General features: G+C 34.8%; 1 protein-coding gene across 3 annotated transcripts in view; it reads right to left on the bottom strand.

Moving 5' to 3' along the window:
- The window catches only part of KIFAP3 (kinesin associated protein 3), a 158,072-nt gene that overhangs the window by 113,752 nt on the left and 19,660 nt on the right, over positions 1 to 24,660 (bottom strand). For 2 of the 3 annotated variants that reach the window (XM_027086349.1, XM_027086350.1), the window contains exons 3-8: positions 23,327 to 23,481; positions 20,275 to 20,330; positions 19,575 to 19,716; positions 5,310 to 5,409; positions 3,943 to 4,067; positions 1,663 to 1,761 (exon numbers count right to left, since the gene is read on the bottom strand). In XM_027086349.1, coding sequence (XP_026942150.1) covers positions 1,663 to 1,761; positions 3,943 to 4,067; positions 5,310 to 5,409; positions 19,575 to 19,716; positions 20,275 to 20,330; positions 23,327 to 23,481 — 677 coding nt within the window. The remainder of the gene's footprint in view (positions 1 to 1,662; positions 1,762 to 3,942; positions 4,068 to 5,309; positions 5,410 to 19,574; positions 19,717 to 20,274; positions 20,331 to 23,326; positions 23,482 to 24,660) is intronic. The other variant, XM_027086351.1, reaches the window with a different exon arrangement.

Here is a 24,660-nt window from a genome sequence, read left to right as displayed (position 1 = left end):
CCATGAGCCACAACTACTGAGCCTGCGCGTCTGGAGCCTGTGCTCTGCAACAAGAAAGGCTGTGACAGTGAGAGGCCCATGCACCACGATGAAGAGTGGCCCCCGCTTGCCACAACTAGAGAAAGCCTTCGCACAGAAATGAAAACCCAACACAGCAAAAATAAATAAATTAATAAACTCCTACCCCCAACATCTTCTTTAAAAATAAAAAAAAAGACAAGAGATAAATGCTGGCAAAATGTGGAGAAAAGGCAACCCTTGGTGTACTGCTGACAGGAATATAAACTGGTACAGCCACTCTGGAAAACAGTATGGTGGTTCCTCAAAAAGTTAAAAACAGAACTACCATATGACCCAGCAATCCTACTTCTGGGTATATATCCAAAGGAAATAAAACCATGATCTCAAAGAGATATCTGCACCCCCATGTTCACTCCAGCATTATTCATAATAGTTAAGATGTGGAAGCAACCTAAGTGTCTATACATAGATGAATGGATAAAGTAGATGTGATGTATATTTTATATAAAATATTATATAAAATATATAACATATATTACTTATACATTATATATAATATATATAAAATAGAATATTACTTGTTTATTAAAAAGGACGATATTCTGACATTTGCCACAATAAAGATGGATCTTGAGGGCATTATGCTAAATGAAATAAGTCAGATGGAGGAAGACAAATGCTATATGTTCTCACTTATATGCTTATATGTGGAATCTAAAAACGCTGAGCTCACAGAAACAAGGAGTAGATTGATGGCTACCAGACACTGGGTTGTGGGGGAAATGGGGAGATGGTGGTCAAAGAGTACAAACTTTCAGTTATAAGATGAGTAAGTTCCAGGATCTAATATACAGCGTGGTGACTACAGGTAAAAATACTGTACTGTATACTTGAATGGTGCTATGACAGATCTTAAATGTTCTCACCATAACAACAACAAAATAGTAATTATGTGAGGAGAAGGATTTGTTAAGTAATCTTATTGTGGTAAACATTCTGGAACATATATTGTATCAAACCATTACACTGTATACCTTAAACTTACACAGTGCTATATATCAATTATATCTCAATAAAGCTGGGGGAAAAAATCAATAGTCAGCTACAGAGCAGGAATTGAATGCACACTTAAAAGTCCCACATCATTCTTACTCACGACATAAGATTTTGCATCCTATCAATGACTGAGAAACCATACTATTGAACTGTTAAATCTCTCAACAAACCCCAGAAAGAGGAGACTATTTTTTATTAAAGAGAAATATTTTGAAAAGTTTTTCATCAATTTCCTAGGAAAGCAACAAAATTGTCACCATATAAGATACATATAGCAGGGTTTGAGAGACAAGATTCTTATTATTGAAAAGGTCATACATTGGATTAAAAAATCCTTTCTGATTAATACAATTTCAAGAATGTAATTTATACATTTAAGAGCTGAATGGGGCTTTTTGGTAGAAAGATAGTGGAGTGAAATTTAAAACATCATTATCAATGCTAAAGACAGAAGATTCTGTAGTACATTAAAATTCACGGAACTTTCAATTAGTCTGGTATTAGCTTTATTTATCTGACAAAAATAGAACAAGCTGAATGTGTAGTAAGAACTTTGTTGCATTCTCATTGCTTAGGTATTCATACCTCGTAAGAGCTGTTCCTGTTTTACCACAAGCCCCTGGTATTTTTTAAAGGTTTTTTCATAATCTTTTCTCAAGGTTTGGTTTTCAGGGTCTTCATCAAGTAAACAAGTTAAGGATCATCCATATTCATTGAAGCAAAGAAAACCTAATGAAAAATACTATGAAGAACAGTGCTAATAAATTTTATGTGCAATTTTATCCAGTTATTTTCTGTAACCAATAGTTTAATTAAAATATTATTCCCTGCACAATTGTGTTATAACAAATCTTCTTAACCAAGTGCTCGAGCATGTGCTTGCAGACCTTGGGTGAACACATGTTTAGGCTTCACCAAGTACTTGAATCCTCAGAAATTGTAGGTAAGTATTTTAGGTATGTGCACAAGTCTCTAACTTTCACCAGATTAAAAAATAGGTCCATGAATCAAAAAGGTTATAGCCTTAAAGAATGATTTAGTTAATAAGAATAGTGAATTCCACTTCGGACAGATGTCTAGTATATTGAAAGGACGTTGATTATATCTAAAGCTTTTTAGCACCCTCTTCAGACTACATACAAAAAGAGAAATATCCCAAAGTTAGAGAAAAACAAAATTTAAAAATTATATCTTATAGCCCCAAATAGTCCCTTGGACACCTGCAGAAATAACCAATTACTTCAGTATGACTTCAGGATCCCCAAGCGCTCAAAAACATCCCCCTTGTTGAATGTTACTTGCATCACAACACAAGGAAACTTAAGACTTAATAAAATAGAAATATTTTAGGAGAAATGGCCAAAATTCTGATAGGTCATTTTTATATTCCTTCAATTATTGTAATCCATTGATTCTGAGACACATTTTTTGCACATCTTAACATCTCCAGAATTTGAATATATCTTATAATCCATGATATGTCATAGTTTTAATTGGAAGCATCTTTCTCCTTTTGTAGTGGTTCATAAATAATGGTGTATCTTACATTCAATGGTGTCTAATATTTATAGGAATATGATATGTCCTAAAAGATCAGTTCTTGTCACCAAGCAATCACAAAGTATAAATTAATGATTGCTAAAAGTCCCATTAGTGGTTCTCTCTGTATCCTGCCCCCTCCTTAGTTTCAATGAATTTTAGGTATATTCAGGAAACTTGGGACTCAAGAAATGACCTGAAGTCTCCAGGATTATTGAGTTGTCCACATGGTTTAAGTCAACACCAATCTAGATGTCGGAAGCTTACAGCACACACAGAAAATGTCTAAACCTATAAAGATCCTAATTAAGAAAAGTCAAATCTGTGTGTGTGTGTGAGGGTGTATTTTTATAGTGCCTTGTGTATTCCACGAAGGGGAGGTAGAAAACATGAGATATTGGGCACAACAGAAATAATATTTTTACTTTTTAAAAGAGATCAATAAATATTGGGTTCAAAAGAAAGTTACCTATATGACTTGTCATCTGCAAAACATGTCATATTAGACAGATATGAATAAGCCAGGACCTTCAATTTAGAATTAAAGTTGTAGAAGAAATATGACAAATATCTTCATATATAAGAAATGTGATATTGAAGAAAATATCCTTATTCTATATTGCTTCAGTATGCAAGATTAGAATCAAGGGATAGAAGTTATTGGGAAGTAGACTTTAGTACACTAAGCAAAAAACCATTATAATAAATAGAATGTCAAAACACAGAATGAGCTAAATCAATAAGCAGTGACATGATAAAGAAGAGACTAAATAATCGATTTGTAAGGGAAGTTGCAGAAAAGATTCTTGTATTGAAAGGTTAAAACTGATTCTTTTTAAGGTTCCTTTCACAGGTTCTATGCTTCTGCAGGCATCTCAAATTTGTATGTAAGTCCAAAAATACTTTTTTAATAATTAGAAAAATAGAATTTAAAACTATGTTCTTCACCAAATTCACACTCATTCCAATCAAAGTCACCTTATTACACAGAGAAAACCATGTAAGAAACAGTGGTGAGCCAGACTTCAGCTAACTAAAGGATCTTGAGGGACAAAATAGCACAGTCACTTAGAGACTCACCAATTCAGTTATCCAAGACCACTATTATCTATTCCCTCTAGCTTATCACCTAATCAAAGTTGTAAAAAGATTAAAAAGAATATGTAAAACTATATTCATTTTGATAATTTCAATCTTCATCTTAACCTTCAGCGCACACTCTTGCATTTTTTCAAGTAAGGTGAATGACAAACAAAACAAAATCCTCTCCATCCAAAGCTCACAGCAATAGGCAACAGTGGGGTGAAATGCCGCTTCAAAGGATATCAGTTTTCTTCTTCTTAGAAAGTTCTTCTTGCCAAAGCTCATGTCTTTTTAATTCATGATCAATGATATTCATACACAGAGCTCCAATTTTATAGTGAGTGATAAGTCCATGAAACTGAGAAAAGCTTTAAAGAAGAGTTTTTAGTATGTATTTAAAGGAATACATTTTGTGACTTCAGGAAATCTGTTTTGGATAAACACTGGTACAAACAATGTAAAAGAGACTTGATATACGTATTTCAATAAATGAATATGCCCACAGTATACTAGGAAGACTTGAAATTGTGAGATTAAATATATTTTAACACACAACACTTACCTGAAACGTAATTATTTTTAAGTTAGAAATTACACAAAACACATTTTTGTAATTAACCACCATTTTAACTATTCAGATACCCTCAAAATAAAATTTCAGACTACCACCTAACAAAACTAATAATATAACAATACTATTATTGAATAAAACTGATACCAGGAAATAAACTAGTGAAGTATTAGCCATCAGGTTTTACATACGTTTCCTAGACAATTTATTCATCCAAGTATTTATTCAGTAAATATTTATTTGCTAATGCTGACACATTTTTAGAACAGAGGCAAGAAATTCCCTAGAATTTCTGAGAAGTGAGAAACTTTTCACAATGTCTCAATAAGTATCCTTCTAAAGAATATATGTGTATAAATAAAATACATGAATACATAACAGGTATGTGTTTGCAAACATATATTGTGTATACACACACACACACAGAGAGTTGACCCTTGAACAATGCAAGGGGGTGCCAACCCTCTGTATCATCAAAAATTTAAGTATAACTTATAGTGGGTCCTCCATATCTGCAGTTCTGCATCCACAGTTTCAACTGGGGGACCGTGTAGTATGGTAGTACATACTTAGTGGAAAAAAGGATCAACTGTATATAAAACAGTAACATTTACTGGCACTTACACTGTGTCAGGCTTTTTTCTTATACCTTCCTGAAGAGGATGCTCCTATTACTATCCACAATTACAGATGAGGAAACTGAGCACAGAAAGGTTAAGTAATGTAACCAAGATCACATGGCTAATATACAGCAGGACTTGGATTCAAAGCCAGAGAGTCCATTTCCAGAGCCCATAACTCTTAAACTCTAAACCATTATATCATCCTACTGTACATGTATATGCATTGGTTAGTGTAGACTGAAAGAAAGACAGAACAACAAAGAGGACAGAGAATCGGAAATAGAAGTTTAGAGGCAGAGCATAGTTAGATACATAAGAAGACTGAGAAAACTAGTGATCTACTATCTAAATCAATGACACAGACAGAGAGAAATAGATATAGATCAGTACTTTTATTTCCTAAGTTTTACACTTACCTGGAAAAGCAAAAAAAGATGTATATTATGTTTGTAGCTAACTCAACACTTTGCTTCCAGTCTTCTCTGAGGACTCTTGCTAATGCACCAAGGGCAGTTTCTAAAGAAAAAGGGGATGTACAAAAATGATCACTCACCTTGCCTCTGATATAAAGGGTAGTTGGTTTTAAATGTCTACTATCAATAAATAACACAGAGTCATGTACCAAAATGTTCATTGCAGCTCTATTTACAATAGCCCAGAGATGGAAACAACCTAAGTGTCCATCATCGGATGAATGGATAAAGAAGATGTGGCACATATATACAATGGAATATTACTCAGCCATAAAAAGAAACGAAACTGGGCTATTTGTAATGAGGTGGATAGACGTAGAGTCTGTCATACAGAGTGAAGTAAGTCAGAAAGAGAAAGACAAATACCGTATGCTAACACATATATATGGAATTTAAGAAAAAAAAATGTCATGAAAAACCTAGGGGTGAAACAGGAATAAAGACACAGACCTACCAGAGAATGGACTTGAGGATATGGGGAGGCGGGAAGGGTAAGCTGTGACAAAGCGAGAGAGAGGCATGGACATATATACACTACCAAACGTAAGGTAGATAGCTAGTGGGAAGCAGCCGCATAGCACAGGGAGATCAGCTTGCTGCTTTGTGACCGCCTGGAGGGGTGGGATGGGTAGGGTGGGAGGGAGGCAGACACAAGAGGGAAGACATATGGGAACATATGTATATGTATAACTGATTCACTTTGTTATAAAGCAGAAACTAACACACCATTGTAAAGCAATTATACTCCAATGAAGATGTTAAAAATAAATAAATAAATAACAAAGCTAAGATAGAACTGGGACAAAAAGTAGGATGCTTCTTTCCAACACAGAAAGCTATTTTTAAAACTGAAATACTAAAACTCACAACATGCAGCTTTAAGTCTAACTGTAAATAGAAAAATAAAATATGATTTAAATAAAGTAACATAGTAAGTATACTATGGGTGACAATAAAAAAATTTATTTCTTAATTTTCATTTCCACTTGCTACTGCAGTGCCAGTTTTTTTTTTAACATCTGATTTAATGTGTTCATGAATAAGTGAAAAACTAGATTAAGTCTAAAAAAATAATGAGCAGTTTAAAGCAGGCTAACACTGACTTCACTAAAGCAAATTAATAATCAAATAAAACTTATACACAGAAAAATAAGTCTAATATTTTAATGTCATGTTAAATTGATGCCAACGGACATAAATAGAGCAAAAAATTTTTAAAGAAACTAGTTTTAGGATAGATTGATAAATATCCCTGTTACACCTTTTTCCTGAAAAAGGTAATGAATTGATTAATGAGAATTACTATACATTAAGTAAACATAAAGTAATGAGACTAGTGTCAAATTAGTACTGTTACATAGCTGACTAAATCTTGAAAATCATTAAAAATTAAAATATCTGTGTATTATATAGTGATCATAATTCAACTTTCTATAATAGGCATTGAGGATCTATTGTACTTCGTAGACTGCATTATAAGTATTTATTATGGTAATGAAAGTATTTCATTTATTTGAGCTTTCTGGCCATTCAGATTATGAAACAACAAGAATTTACTATATTACTAATCCACTTAGTGAGGAATTTTTTTATACAAACTTAAAAACACCCTATAATAGCATTTCACAGTATTATTCATATTCATAATACAGAACACTGGTATAATATACGTTTTGAACACAATTATTCTGAAGTCAAATAAATAGGTAATATGCAAAAGCTCTAAAAAAGTCCTACTTAATAAAGAATCTGGTTTAGCTTTGCTTAATCCAGTATTTCCAAAGGCATTCATCCTTATAATCCAGAGGATACGGCATTTCTTAGAATATACTTTGGAAAATGATGTACTATAATGTCACAAATTCAGCATTTTTCTTCTTTACTAAAGAACAGAAAAATGTCTCAATAAAAATACAGCTATAGGAATTATACACAGCAGGTTATGAAGAAATAAACCAAAAGAAAATTACAAAGTTTACAACAGATCAAAATATAACCCAAAATTAATTTATAATTTGAGTGCAATCATAATTAAAATTCTGTTAAGATTTTCTCAGAGAATATAATAAAGTGATCTCAAAACAATATATAAGAAAACATACAAAGACCAGCAACACCACATTAAAAAAAAGAAAACAACAAATTGGAACATTTCTCCTACATACTCTAAAACTCTAGTCAAAGTACAAAACAAAACATAACAACAACAGTATGATATTAGTATGGAAATTATCAAACAGATCAATGGAAAAGAAAAAAGAGCATCAAAACATATCTATGAATATATAAGAACAGTATCTGGCACAGAATAAGCTTTCAAGAAGTATCTATTGAATAAAAAACTGGCCAGCATATAGCAGAAAAACCATTTCAAATCTCTGGGAAAAGGAGGAATATTCAATAACTAAGCTGAGGAGAGACCTCCAAGATGGCAGAAGAGTAAGACGAGGAGATCACTTTCCTCCCCACAAATACATCAGAAATACATCTACATGTGGAACAACTAACTCCTACAGAACACCTACTAAACGCTGGGAGAAGACCTCAGACCTCCCAAAAGGCAAGAAACCCCCCACGTGCCTGGGTAGGGCAAAAGAAAAAACAGAGACAAAAGAATAGGGACAGGACCTGCACCTCTGGGAGGGAGCTGTGAAGGAAGAAATGTTTCCACACACTAGGAAGCCCCTTCACTGGTGGAGATGGGGGGTGGCGGGGGGGAAGCTTCAGACCCATGGAGGAGAGCACAGCAACAGGGGTGCAGAGGGCAAAGTGGAGAGATTCCCGCACAGAGGATTGGTGCCGACCAGCACTCACCAGCCCAAGAGGCTTGTCTGCTCACCCGCTGGGGCAGGCGGGGGCTGAGGCTCGGGCTTCGGTTGGATCCCAGGGGTTGGCTGCATGAACACAGCCTGAAGGGGGCTAGTGCGCCACAGCTAGCCGGGAGGGAGTCCAGGAAAAAGTCTGGACCTGCCTAAGTGGCAAGAGACCATTGTTTCGGTGTGTGAGAGGAGAGGGGGTACAGAGCACTGCCTAAACTGTCTCCAGAGACGGCGGCGCGAGCCACGGCTATCAGCACAGACACCAGAGATGGGCATAAAACGCTAAGGCTGCTGCTACAGCCATCAAGAAGCCTGTGTGCAAGCACAGGTCACTCGCCACACCTCCCCTCCAGGGAGCCTGTGCAGCCCTCCACTGCCAGGGTCCTGTGATCCAGGGACAACTTCCCCAGGAGAATGCCTCAGGCTGGTGCAACGTGACAGGCTGGTGCAACGTCATGCCAGCCTGTGCAGCCCACAGGCTCAACCTGTATTCTTTACCCCTCCCTCCCCCCTGGCCTGAGTGAGCCAGAGCCCCCTAATCAGCTGCTACTTTAACCCTGCCCTGTCTGAGCAAAGAACAGATGCCCTCAGGAGACCTACACGCAAAGCCAAAGCTGAACCCCAGGAGCTGCGTGAACAAAGAGAACGGGAAATCTCTCCCAGCAACCTCAGGAGCAGCAGATTAAATCTCCACAATCAACTTGATGTACTGTGCATCTGTGGAATACCTGAGTAGACAACGAATCATCCCAAAATTGAGGCGGTGGACTTTGGGAGCAATGATATATATATTTTTTTTTTCCTCTTTCTCTTTTTGTGAGTGTGTACATGTATGCTTCTTTGTATGATTTTGTCTGTAGAGCTTTGCTTTTACCATTTGCCCTATGGTTCTGTCTGTCCATTTGGGGTATTTTTTTAGTATAGTTTTTAGCACTTGTTATCATTGGTGGATTTGTTTTCTGGTTTGGCTACTCTCTTCCTTCTTTCCTTCTTTTTTTTTTCTTTTTATTACTTTTTAATTCTTTTATTTTTAATAATTATTTTTTATTTTAATAACGTTATTTTATTTTTTTCTTTCTTACTTTCTTTTTTGTCCCTTTTCTTCTGAAAAGGGCCGTGTGGCTGACAGGGTCTCAGTGCTCCAGCCAGGTGTCAGGCCTGTGACACTGAGGTGGGAGAGCTGAGTTCAGGACATTGGACCACCAGAGAACTCCCGGCTCCACATAATATCAAATGGCAAAAGCTCTCCCAGAGATCTCCATCTCAACGCTAAGACCCAGCTCCACTCAATGACCAGCAAGCAGCAGTGCTGGACACCCTATGCCAAACAACTAGCAAGACAGGAACACAACCCCACCCATTAGCAGTGACGCTGCCTAAAATGATAATAAGGTCACAGACACCCCAAAACACACCACCAGACACGGTCCTGCCCACCAGAAAGATAAGATCCAGCCTCATTCACCAGAACACAGGCACTAGTCCCTTCCACCAGGAAGCCTACACAACCCATTAAACCAACCTTAGCTACTAGGGTGGACACCAAAAACAACAGGAACTACAAACCTGCAACCTGTGAAAAGGAGACCCCAAACACAGTAAGTTAAGCAAAATGAGAAGACACAGAACCACACAGCAGATGAAGGAGCAAGGTAAAAACCCACCAGGCCAAACAAATGAAGAGGAAATAGGCAGTCTACCTGAAAAAGAATTCAGAATAATGATAGTAAAGATGATCCAAAATCTTGGAAATAGAATGGAGAAAATACAAGAAACGTTTAACAAGGACCTAGAAGAACAAAAGAGCAAACAAACAATGATGAACAACACAATAAAGGAAATTAAAAATTCTCTACAAGGAATCAGTACCAGAATAACTGAGGTAGAAGAATGGATAAGTGATCTGGAATATAAGATAGTGGAAATGACTATTGCAGAGGAGAATAAAGAAAAAGAATGAAGATAATTGAGGACAGTCTCAGAGACCTCTGGGACAACATTAAACGCACCGACATTTGAATTATAGGGGTCCGAGAAGAAGAAGAGAAAAAGAAAGGTTCTGAGAAAATATTTGAATAAATTAGAGTTGAAAAATTCCCTAATATGGGAAAGGAATTAGTTAATCAAGTCCAGGAAGCACAGACAGTCCCATACAGGATAAATCCAAGGAGAAACACGCCAGGACACATATTAATCAAACTACCAAAAATGAAATACAAAGAAGAAATATTAAAAGCAGCAAGGGAAAAACAACAAATAACATACAAGGGAATCCCCATAAGGTTAACAGCTGATCTTTCAGCAGAAACTCTGCAAGCCAGAAGGGACTGGCAGAACATATTTAAAGTGATGAAAGGGAAAAACCTACACCCAAGATTACTCCACCCAGCAAGGATCTCATTCAGATTCAACGGAGAAATTAAAAACTTTACAGACAAGCAAAAGCTAAGAGAATTCAGCACCACCAAACCAGCTTTACCACAAATGCTAAAGGAACTTCTCTAGGCAGGAAACACAAGAGAAGGAAAAGGTCTACAAAAACAAACCCAAAACAATTAAGAAAATGCTAATAGGAACATACATATCGATAACTACCTTAAATGTAAATGGATTAAATGCTCCAGCCAAAAGACATAGACTGGCTGAATGGATACAAAAACAAGACCTGTATAGATGCTGTCTACAAGAGACCCACGTCAGACCAAGGGACACATACAGACTGAAAGTGAGGGGATGTAAAAAGATATTCCATGCAAATGGAAACCAAAAGAAAGCTGGAGCAGCAATTCTCATATCAGACAAAATAGACTTTAAAATAAAGACTATTACAAGAGACAAAGAAGGACACTACATAATGATCAAGGGATCAATCCCAGAAGAAGATAATTGTAAATATTTATGCACCCAAAATAGGAGCACCTCAATACATAAGGCAAATGTTAACAGCCATAAAAGGGGAAATCAACAGTAACACAATAATACTAGGGGACTTTACACCCCACTTTCACCAATGGACAGATTATCCAAAATGAAAATAATATATAAGGAAACACAAGCTTTAAATGATACATTAAACAAGATGGACTTAATTGATATTTATAGGACATTCCACCGAAAACAACAGAATACACTTTCTCCTCAAGTGCACACACAGAACATTCTCCAGGATAGATCATATCTTGGGTCACAAATCAAGCCTTGGTAAACTTAAGAAAACTGAAATCATATCAAGCTTCTTTTCCAACTACAACACTGTAAGAGTAGATATCAATTACAGGAAAAAATCTGTAAAAAATACGAACACATGGAGGCTAAACAATACACTACTTAATGACCAAGAGATCAATTAAGAAATCAAAGAGGAAATCAAAAATACCTAGAAAACAAATGACAATGAAAACACAATGGCCCAAAACCTAAGGGATGCAGCAAAAGCAGTTCTAAGAGGGAAATTTATAGCAATACAATCCTACCTCAAGAAACAAGAAACACCTCAAATAAACAACCTATGCTTACACCTAAAGCAATTAGAGAAAGAAGAACAACTAGAAAAAAACCCAAAGTTAGAAGAAGGAAAGAAATCATAAAGATCAGATCAGAACTAAAGGAAAAAAAATGAAGGAAACAATAGCAAAGATCAATAAAAATAAAAGCTGTTTCTTTGAGAAGATAAAATTGATAAACCAATAGCCAGACTCATCAAGAAAAAAAGGGAGAAGACTCAAATCAATAGAATTATAAATGAAAAAGGAGAAGTAACAACTGAAACTGCAGAAATACAAAGGATCATGAGAGATTACTTCAAGCAACTCTATGCCAATAAAATGGACAACCTGGAAGAAATGGACAAATTCTTAGAAAAGCACAACCTTCCAAGACTGAACCAGGAAGAAATAGAAAATATAAACAGACCAATTACAAGCACTGAAATTGAGACTGTGATTAAAACTCTTCCAGCAAACAAAAGCCCAGGACCAGAGGGGCTTCACAGGTGAATTCTATCAAACATTTAGACAAGAGCTAACACCTATCCTTCTCAAACTCTTCCAAAATATAGCAGAGGGAGGAACACTCCCAAACTCATTCTACGATGCCACCATCACCCGGATACCAAAACCAGATAAAGATATCACAAAGAAAGAAAACTACAGGCCAATAGCACTGATGAAAATAGATGCAAAAATCCTCAACAAAATACTAGCGAACAGAATCCAACAGCACATTAAAAGGATCATATACCATGATCAACTGGGGTTTATACCAAGAATGCAAGGATTCTTTAATATATGCAAATCAATCAATGTGATACACCATATTAACAAATTGAAGGAGAAAAACCATATGGTCCTCTCAATAGATGCAGAAAATCTTTCAACAAAATTCAACACCCATTTATGATTAAAAAAACCCTAGAGAAAGTAGGCATAGAGGCAACTTACCTCAGCATAATAAAGGCCATATATGACAAACCCACAGCCAACATCGTTCTCAATGGTGAAAAACTGAAACCATTTGCTGTAAGATCAGGAACAAGACAAGGTTGGCCACTCTCACCACTATTATTCAACATAGTTTTAGAAGTTTTAGCCAGAGGAAGCAGAGAAGAAAAAGAAATAAAAGGAATCCAAATCAGAAAAGAAGATGTAAAGCTGTCACTATTTGCAGATGACATGATACTATACACAGAGAATCCTAAAGATGCTATCAGACAACTACTAGAGCTAATCAATGAATCTGGTAAAGTAGCAGGATACAAAAGTAGTACACAGAAATGTCTTGCATTCCTATACTCTAAAAATGAAAAATCTGAAAGAGAAATGAAGGAAACACTCCCATTTACCATTGCAACAAAAAGAATAAAATACCTAGAAATAAACCTAGCTAAGGAGACAAAAGACCTGTATGCAGAAAACTATAAGACACTGATGAAAGAAATTAAAGATGATACAAACAGATGGAGAGATACACCCTGTTCTTGGGTTGGAAGAGTCAACATTGTGAAAATGACTATACTACCCAAAGCAATCTACAGATTCAATGCAATCCCTATCAAACTACCAATGGCATTTTTCACAGAACTAGAACAAAAAATTTCACAATTTGTATGGAAACACAAAAGACCCCGAATAGCCAAAGCAATCTTGAGAAAGAAAAACGGAGCTGGAGGAATCAGGCTCCTGGACTTCAGACTATACTACGAAGCTACAGTAATCAAGAGAGTATGGTACTGGCATAAAAACAGAAATATAGATCAATGGAACAGGATAGAAAGCCCAGAAATAAACCCATGCACATATGGTCACCTTATTTTTGATAAAGGAGGCAAGAATATACAATGGAGAAAAGACAGCCTCTTTGATAAGTGAGGCTGGGAAAACTGGACAGCTACATGTAAAAGAATGAAATTAGAACATTCCCTAACACCATACACAAAAATAAACTCAAAATGGATTAAAGACCTAAATGCAAGGCCAGACACCATAAAAGTTGTAAAGGAAAACATAGGCAGAACACTCTATGACATAAATCACAGCAAGATCCTTTTTGACCCATCTCCGAGAGAAATGGAAATAAAAACAAAAATAAACAAATGGGACCTAATGAAAGTTAAAAGCTTTTTTTTGCACAGCAAAGGAAATCATAAACAAGACGAAAAGGCAACCCTCAGAATGGGAGAAAATATTTGCAAATGAAGCAACTGACAAAGGATTAATCTCTGAAATTTACAAGCAGCTTATGCAGCTCAATATCAAAAACAACAAACAACCCAATCCAGAAATGGGCAGAAGACCTAAACAGACATTTCTCCGAAGAAGATATACAGATTGCCAACAAACACATGAAAGAATGCTCAACATCACTAATCATTAGAGAAATGCAAATCAAAACTACAATGAGGTATCACCTCACACAAGTCAGAATGGACATCATCAAAAAATCTACAAACAATACATGCTGGAGAGGGTGTGGAAAAAAGGGAACCCTCTTGCACTTTTGGTGGGAATGTAAATTGATATAGCCACTATGGAGAACTGTATGAAGGTTCCTTAAAAAACTAAAAATAGAACTATCATACAACCCAGCAATCCCACTACTGGGCATACACCCTGAGAAAACCATAATTCAAAAAGAGGCATGTACCACAATGTTCATTTCAGCTCTATTTACAATAGCCAGGACATGGAAGCAACCTAAGTGTTCATCGACAGATGAATGGATAAAGAAGATGTGACACATATATACAATGGAATATTACCCAGCCATAAGAAGAAACAAAATTGAGTTACTTGTAGTTAGGTGGATGGACCTAGAGTCTGTCATACAGAGTGAAGTAAATCAGAAAGAGAAAAAGAAATACTGTATGCTAACATATATGGAATCTAAAAAAAAAAAAAGAAAAAAAGTGGTTCTGAAGAACGTAGGGGCAGGACAGGAATAAAGATGCAGACGTAGAGAATGGACTTCAGGACATGGGGAGGAGGAAGGGTAAGGTGGGACCAGGTGAGAAAGTGGCATGGACATATATACACTACCAGTTGTAAAACAGATAGCTAGTGGGAAGCAGCCACATAGCACAGGGAGATCAGCTCAGTGCTTTGTGACCACCTAGAGAGGTGGCATAGGGAGAGTGGGAGGGAGACGCAAGAGGGAGGAGATATGGGGATGTACGTATATGTATAGCTGATTCACTTTGTTATAAAGCAGAAACTAACACACCATTGTAAAGCAATTATACTCCAATAAAGATGTTAACAAAAAAATAACTAAGTTGGAATAACTGGCTATACAATGTGGAAAAAAGTAAAATTACATCTCTACCTGTCACTTTCAACAAAAATGAATTCCAGGGCCAAGGACTTTAGGAAGAGCAGAGTAAGGACCTGCAAAAATCCACTCTTCCATAAGCAAATATAATACTGGTAAATTTTTTCAAAATCAACTCTTTTAGAACTCTGGAAATTAGTTTTGCAAAAACTCAAGAAGTGTTTATTTAAGAAATATGGCTGACTTGGTAAGAACAGTGAGCTCTGTGGCATTTCAACTTGCCCTAATCCATCCCCTCTGTGCAAGTTTGTGGAAACTTTGAAAACCAACAGTATCACAACCATGATATCTGTGAAAAACAGTAGCCCAGCAACAGTTGGAGGAAGTAGAACAGTGTGGTGCTCCCCCAAATTCCCACTCCAGTGAACTGTCAATATCTTATCCATCAGGATACTTGCTGAAAAGCTCCATTCCCATGGTTTGGCTTTATTTGACCTGACTCAGAGATTGCTCTTACAAACAGCCTTAGACCCAGGGCATTTGCTGAAAACTACCAGCAGCAACACTGCAGCTATGTGCAGCAGCAGCCTAGCCAACTTGAGGTAACAAGAGGCTAACCAAAACACTTTAAAAGAAAAAACTGGGAAATGAGATATTCACTGGGTCTTTGAAAGACTCCAACACATTCCTGGGACTCCAGAAGGCCCGGCACACATGTAGAAATGTGCACATACCAGGGAAAGACCTAGAAGAGCCTAATCTCTCGTCTCTGGCCAACCTTGAGGCAATGTTCAAGCAGCAATTGAAGGCTAAGGCTTGTAAACTACTTCCTTGAGCACTGAAGACATCCTCCCACCCACATGTACACACCCACAGCCCCTCAGCAAAGGCTGGGAAACTCTGTGCCAGGCATTTAAAGAAATCTCTATCTAATCATTAGTTACCACTAAACTAACTGAGCAGAGGCTTCAGTGACTGCAGAGACAAAGAATACAGACTTTACATAATTAATTAATCCAGGAAACTCATTAAACAAATAAACAGCAAATATAACAAGTCCGGAAAGGAGTGGAAATCTGATTTCCAGAGTTGCCCCAATATTATTTCAACAACAACAAAAAATACAACACATGCAAAGAAATAGGACAGTATATCCCATACTCAGAAAACACAGCATTCAATAGAAACTGTCCATGAGGAAGCTCACATTTTGAACTTATGAGACAAAGATTTTAAATTATGTGAAGTTACTGTAAATATATTTAAAGAACTAAAGGAAATGATGTCTAAAGAATTAAAGGAAAATATGAGAAGGTATGAGAATTACGTCTCACCAAACAAAGAATATCAATAAGGAGATACAAATTATACAAAATGAACCAAATAGAAATTCTGAAGTTCCAAGTATGATTTCTGAAATGAAAAATTCATTAGATGGTCCTAACAGCAGATGTGAATTAGAAAAAAAATCAACAAATGTAAAGGCAGGTTAATTAAGATTATCCAGTCTGAGGAACAGAAAGAAATAAATAGAGCTTCAAAGACCTATATGACATCAACAAGCTTACTAACACGGGGATCCCAAGGGGAAAGGATAGAGAGGAAGGAGCTAAATAAATATTTAACAAAATAATGGTCCAAACTTCCTAAACTTGATTAAAAACACTAATCTACATATCCAAGAAGCTCCACAAATTCCAAGCAAGATAAACTCAAAGATATGACCACCTAAACACATCATAAGTCAAACTGGCAAAAGCCAAAGGTAAAGCAAATGTTGAAAGTAGCAAGAGAAAATCAGTTCAACATGTACACATGGTCCTCAATAAGGTTAACAGTTGGTTTCACATCAGAAACCATGCAGACGTGAAGCCAGTGGGGTGACATATTCAAATTGTAAAAGAAAAAGACTGTCAACCAGTAATTCTATATCCAGCAAAACTACCCTTTAAACAGAAGAAAAGTTATTCCTAGGTAAATAAAAACTTAGAGAATTTGTTGCTAGTAGACCTTTTCTATGAGAGATACTAAAGGGATTCCATCAGGCTGAAATGCAAGGACACTAGAGAGTAACTTAAATCCAAACAGAGAAAAAAAGAGCACCGGTAAAGGTAACTCTATAAATATAAAAGACATTATAAACATATTTTTTATTGTATTATCTTCTTCTATCTGATTTTCAAATGCATACATCAATAATTATATTACTTGCTGATAGGCTGATAATGTATGCAGATGTAATATGTATGAAATAATAGTATAAAGGTATGGGGTGGGAATAGAGGTATACTGAAGGAAAGTTTTTGTATATTGTTAAAATTATGTTGGCATTAACTTAAACTAGATTTTTAAAATTTAAGATGGTATCTGTAATCCTAGGGTAACCACTTAGAAAATATAATTCAGGAAAACACAGTAAAGGAACAACAAAAGAATTAAAATGGTATACTAGACAAAATTTCACACAAAAGAAGGTAGTAATGGAGAAACAGAAGAAAAAAGATAAAGACATACAGAAAACACAAAGTGTTAGATGACAATCCTTTATGAGTAATTATGTTAATGGTAAATAGAATAAACACGCCAATCAAAAGGCAGATTATTTGAATGTATTAAAAAAATATGATCCAACTGTATGCATTCTACAACAGAAACACTTCAGATTCAAAGACACAAATAGGGTGAAAGTAAAAGAATGGAAAAAGATATGTCACACACACACACAAAAAGACAGACTGAAAAAAACTATTTCTAAGTACATAAAAGAAAAAGGATGTATAGTTGACCCTTGAACAACATGGGTCTGAACTGCACAGGCCCATTTATACTTGAACATGGGTTTAAACTTATGTGTGCATAAGTGGACCCAGGCAGTTCAAACTCATGTTGTTTAAGGGTCAACTGTACAAGATCTGTGGTTGGTTGCATCTGCAGATGTAAGGATATGGAGGACTAACTATGGGACTTGAGCATCTGCAGATTTTGGTATCCTTGGCAGGCCTCAGAACCAATCCCCCATGGATATCAAGGGATGACTGTATATATAATACATATATATAAAAGAAAAAGAATGTATACTCATATATAAATATACATATATTCACATGTATATATAAATTCAAACTTCACAGGGTAGGAATTCCAGAAGTCTAGTGACATGAGAAAAAGATCAAATTCATTAATCAGGCAAATACAACTTAAAACAAAGAGATATTGTTTATTACCAACAATGCAGTGGCAAAAATGTTTAAGTTTTATAGCCTTCATATTCCATTGGTCTGGAGAGACAGTGGTACAACCACTTTGGAGGACAATTCAGAAATATCCCTAAGAAATTATGACCTGCATTTCTGTATGACCTTTGTTTCTGTGTACACACACTTAAAAAACCCTTGCCTGTGTATATAAGATATGAACAAAGATGTTCACTATAGTTCCCTACTGAAAACTTTGGAAACAACCAAATGACCATCAAAAGGGGAATGGCTAAAGAATATGCATAACTTCATAAAATACAATAATCAAAAGTAGTTCAAAACTAATTACATTGTATGTATCTATATGCATATAATCTTGAACCATTACTACATGGAGAAAAAATTACCAAGTAAGAGGTGTGATATAATTAACATAAAAATTCATATAAGGTAATACTCTATTCTTTAATACAGGAAAAAAACCTATATATATATGTATAAATATATGGAAAAGATCTGGAAGAATGCACTCCAAACTTCTAACAGATTATAGACTAATGGTCAAAGGAGGTTTTATCTGTAATACTCTAATTCTTTAAAAAGAATATATTAATATATGAGTTGTATAATTTAGAAAATACTTAAAATGTACAAATTTCCTAACTGGAATATTGGTAATATTCTATGACTCTCTGGAAAGATCTCTGGATATATTTTCCATGCTACAAAGTGTTGATATGATTTCCATCACATTCCTTCACATGTGATGGAAATCATATCATAACAATATCTTCCATATTTTATTTTTGGCAAAAGTATAATCAGAAAATCATAATAACTCTATAGCGGTATTCTACAGTGGTATTACTGAGAAAAAAGGTTTTAAGAGCATTATATCTCTGTTTTCTTTTATTACCCAGCACTTCTAATGAAAAGAAAGCAAATACTTGGTATCAAAATCAATCTAAATGAAATTTAAAAGATTACTATTTTTGGCTGTGCTATTAAAAGAAAACTAATATTGGAACTGTAATTTAATAAAAGCATATACATACATGTGCAAATGTCAAAAGTCTGATATTGTATCCTAATTGAAAGAATAAAAAGTCTTCCAGAATAGAAGAAAAAATAAAAAGTCTTCCAGAATAGAAGAAAGAAAAGATTCAGTACCATTAATGCTTTACTTTTCTGGTTTAAATTATTAGTGAGTCCTCCAGAGAATATTTAAATGTTATGCCCACATGTTAAGAAATTTGAGTAAGAAGGAAAGTAATAAAGAGCTGGAAAATAAGTGCATTCCTAAGCTTGATATAATAATTTTGGCTTACCCCTCTATGATAATAAATTTAAAAAATCATATTTCACAATAATAATTCTACTTTAAATATTTATAGATAAGTCTATAAATTCAAGTCTATAAATTCTACCATTCAATAGTAGTTCTTCCAAGTTATCAGGATTTCGAGCAAGCTGTAGGATCAAAGCAGAACCCCGAACCTTGTCAGGAATATCTTCATATAATAACTCAATGTACTCATCCATGTCATTAATGTTAGCAACTTCATCAATCTGAAACAAAGGAAGAGGAAGGAAGTACTCTAAAAGAATAATGCTCAACAGAGCCAATGTCAAAGGAATGGTATTTTGTGATCAATAAACTGCCCTTGATAGTAAGAGACAAGTTTTCAAAGGACTTACAGTTGCCATCCTTTTGTAGAGGGGGAAATTAGACCTTTGGGTGATAGGACTCCTGAGTGAAAGTAGTCATAAACCATATGATAAAATGGGATGTACATAAACTCTAAAACTGGCCTATTTATATTGATAAAGTATCTTAAATGTAATTCAAAATAGTATCTACCATAATAAATTAAACATACTTTAAAACATAGTAGAATAAGAATATTTAAAACATTTCACAACTTAGTTATCAAAATAAATTATGTCTAAAAGACACATCTAATAATTTTTGCCTTTATTAAATACTGATTTTCTACCTTTTTCAGGTAGTTTAAGTTCAACCATTTTTTAAAATTCCACATTTGTTTAATGTGATTGTATGAATTATTGATGGTAAAAAGCAATACCTTAGAATCAATTCTCTATTAGATAAAAATACAGTCTTACCTCCATTCCTTCAAAAGGAGGTGGATCTTTAGGCTTGCTTGATTTTTCTTTTTTTTCTGTAAAAAGATTTTTTTCTTATGAGAAGAGCAATGTTTTTAGGTTTCTGGGTAATTTTTATTTTCAGCAGCTGAGTTTAATTCTAGCTAAGTTGGGGATCTTCAAATGGGTAATTTATGAAATAACCTTTTTTCCAATGTATAAAAAATGTTCATCTATAATGCATTTGTTCTAATAAGGATATCACAGACAGTATAATAAAATCTATAAATAATCTCCAAGTTATGTCAGGTAGCAATTTAAACTTCCTCTTTGGCTAACATTTTAGGTATGCAAATAGCCAGACTTGCCAACAAGAAGCAGAATACTCCATTTTGAGTTTTCTTTCTTTTCCTAATTCACATTTAAGAATAGGAAAATCAATAAGGCAAAGAAAAACTCATGAGTTGAGTAATAAAAAACTAAAATAAAAATTAACAAAGGAAAAGGAAAAGAAATAACTTGGATAAAGTTAAAAAGCTAAAATACAGTTGCTGATTTTTTAAACAAAATTAGGATCATAAATTAAAAGGCAAATGTTTCATATTTGTGCTAATTTAATCCTCACTTGTTCCCAAATGAATTAAAGAGGTATTCAAAGGTGTTGAACACAACTTTGAGTCATTTTTTATGTTGAATTATTTGATTCATAGCAGAACTTCATTTTGTAAAAAAAATTATCAAAAATGCTTCACTGCTCTGATCTGCATCAAAAATCTAAGCAATGAATGTACATTAAAATAAGTTCAAGTAGTATCAAATTTTTGATTCTATAATTAGCAAATGTTTTACATATAATAGGAATTAGCCCTGATTGTTTTCAGAGGAAGGTAGCCGTTATGGACAAAGTTATGTTTTCTTTTTTTTTTTTTTTTAAAGTGGTTATTATTATTTTTTTAATTAATTTATTTTTGCTGTGTTGCGTCTTCGTTTCTGTGTGAGGGCTTTCTCTAATTGTGGCAAGCGGGGGCCACTCTTCATCGTGGTGCACGGGCCTCTGACTATCACGGCCTCTCTTGTTGCAGAGCACAGGCTCCAGACACGCAGGCTCAGTGGTTGTGGCTCACGGGCCCAGTTGCTCCGCGGCATGTGGGATCCTCCCAGACCAGGGCTCGAACCCGTGTCCCCTGCATTAGCAGGCAGATTCTCAACCACTGCGCCACCAGGGAAGCCCAAAGTTATGTTTTCTTAACAGCTAGATTTTTCCTTAAACAGATAATTTACTATGACAGTGATTTTAATTAAGCAAAGAAAAAAAAATACTTATGGTAAAGAATCACATAATCAAATAACTATTATTGTTTTATCTCAACCACTTTTAGGGCTAGGTTTCTGGTTTTGAAATAGTGAATATCAAGTAAAAAAGAAAGAAAATGGAATAGTTTTTAAAAATAAGTGTACAGGGCTTCACTGGTGGCGCAGTGGTTGAGAGTCCACCTGCCGATTCAGGGGACAAGGGTTCGTGCCCCGGTCCGGGAAGATCCCACATGCCGAAGAGCGGCTGGGCCTGTGAGCCATGGCCACTGAGCCTGCGTGTCTGGAGCCTGTGCTCCGCAACGGGAGAGGCCACAACAGTGAGTGGCCCGCGTACCGCAGAAAAATAAAAAATAAGTGTACATATACTATAGTATAGCATTTCATATATGCCTCCAAACATTAATATCCATATAGAGAAACATATTGATTTGAATTAATTTATCTGCTTATGATAATATGAAAATTTCCTCATATTCCTCTAATTTCTGGGGAAGGAGGTAAGAAGACTGATTTACTCTGAAAACTCAGTGAAAGGGTTTTCATTTGTTTAAAGATATTTTATTACAAATGCCCTTGGAATTATATTAATTTAGCATTAGGAAAGATCAATTTTAACTATATTGTACAACCTACAATAAGTACACACACATCTTAAAGGAGCATAGAATTTATTTTTCTCACTTACTTATTGAAGCTATCTCTCATCATTTAGTAACACTGTTAACAGGAATATCGTATCAAAAAATAGTTAATAAAATTTTTGATAATATTTTCCTTATAGCACTTATTATTAATAATTAATAGGGATACACTGAGTGCCAGCTATGTAGTTGGAAACAATCAAATTCAAAATGTTCATTTTTGCTTTTAAATAAATTCACAGCTATAGTATGTTAGATACTATATACAGTGCCAATTAATAAAAGTATATATTAGGCACAAGGCATTTTATTTGCTGTGGATGGAGAGAGAAGACTGGTTAATCTGAAAAAAGTCCAAATGAATTTTCTCTTTCATTTTTCTATTTAATACAATCAAAACTTAAGTATAAGTTATTTCAAGGGTATCATATTTTAGAATTCACCAATGATAAAAGAGAGATATATGTAAACTTAAAAAATACTATGAAATGGAATAACTAACCACTGAATAATCTGAGATGACTTTCCATTCAAATGTCTGTACTCTCGTTTTGTTTTGGGTTTGGATTATTCGAAAATGTCTTCTATAAATAATCAACTGCTTAGCTCTAATATTTTAATGGCTTGGTTCTTTTATGAGGTAATTAAAGATAGAAGAATGGTAACAACAAAGACGTTTAGGAATGAAAAGGTAATGTTTTCCTAACAAAGATTCACAAAACTTATGCATATGACATATATTTTAACATTTAAATAAGAAATCCAAATTATCAATTAAATGTCAATAAAAAATTTAGAAAATATAAATCTAGTTGCTGGGGTAGAGAAAACAGGTTTTCTGCTCCCAATTTTCTCCTTTTATTATTCTAGAATCAATATGGTATTTGCTTTTTTATTGTTTATTTCAGCACATGTGTACACACACAGTATGAAACAGATCATTTTGGAAGCATCTAACATAAAGCCTGGCATGTAGGAAACTAGTATGTTTCTTTATTGTTTCATTCACTTACTTAGAGCACCGGCAAAAGAAAACTCACCATTCAAATATCAAAAGTACAAACTATAGTCAAACAACTCTGGTTTTACATTAAAAAGTTAGGAATTCTTCTGCTTACCTTTTCCTGACACTGAATCACGGCGGTTCTGGAGATAGTACAACAGCTGTTCTACCTCATTTAGCTTTGAGGGATGAATGAGTTTACATTCTTCAACCACCTTTCGTGCCAGGGAAGTTATATCTGTGTTGGCATTGAGACTCTTAAGACGAATGCTGCAGGCATATCAGAATTTTCCAACTCAGGTATTATTAAAATAAGTGATAACTCAAACAATACTTCTTTTAAATAATTTACAAAACATTTAAATGTACCTAACATAGTCTCTTTTAGTAAAATATAATAAAGTATTAGATATAATTAGGCTTAGAAAAAAATGCAAAGCAATGATTTTCCTTGAGCTGGACAAGTAAGATAACAAAAGGAATGGTAAAATCTACATCTGACTCTTCTAGGCAGGATAGCATATCCAGAGAGCTTGTTTTTAAAGTCTTTCTGATATCACATAAAGTTTTTAATTATTATTAGATGTGAAAATCCATACTGCCAAAAATAAATCATTTTCTTGACCATATTCACAGTCATTTTCTTTTCAGTTAGGGGCAAGACACAATATTAATATATTCGGATTTGGTTGTTCTGATGGAAATTATATAGAAGACACAAGAAAAAAAAGTAGGATGCATTTTAAGATCTATATGAGTAATGCTGAAGAACAAATAAATATAGTTATAACTGTTAGTACATTAAAAAGAAAGACAAAACAGGTTCTCCCTCCTTTTTAATTTAATCCAGGAGATTCACTGGAAGGTCAATAAGTAAAGGTTGTTCAAAATCTGGAAACAACTACCAATTTACGTGGATTCATGGCACCAAAGAAAGCTATAAGGACATAAAATTAGGTTCAGGGTGAAGACTCAAACTGGTGGCAAAAGATTCTTGCAAAGCAGATGCATTCATGCAAAGCTTAGATTCAAAAAGAGAAACATAAGAAAGTAGCCACTATGTTGAAATACTTCTTAGTGAAGATGGCCAATTTTTGGAGACACTCAAGGTATTAGAGGCAACAGGGACAGAGACCTCAGAAAAATGTCCTGCACTTAGCATCTGTGAAATCATTATTCAGATACAGATGATCTCTCCTGAAACAAGTCTAGTAAAGTGATTTGAATACTGTTCACAGCTTTATAGTCATCCTCGAATCTGGTCCTCTTGGGATCTATAAGCTACCTAATAGCCTTTAATAAATTCCTTTTATGCTTGAATTTTCTAAAGTGGCTTCTAATGTCTGTAACAAGAACCCTAGCAATACTCTGTCCCTTTATTTTAATTTTTCTCTAATTTATTTGGCTGTTTAAGTTCCTACCTTTTAAATCTTTTAAACTGTTTAATAT

Source organism: Aethalodelphis obliquidens, unplaced genomic scaffold, assembly GCF_003676395.1.
Source record: "Aethalodelphis obliquidens isolate GAN/ISIS:26980383/991018 unplaced genomic scaffold, ASM367639v1 scaffold55, whole genome shotgun sequence".
NCBI lineage: Eukaryota > Metazoa > Chordata > Mammalia > Artiodactyla > Delphinidae > Aethalodelphis > Aethalodelphis obliquidens.
This window is presented reverse-complemented; position numbering and strand designations above follow the sequence as displayed.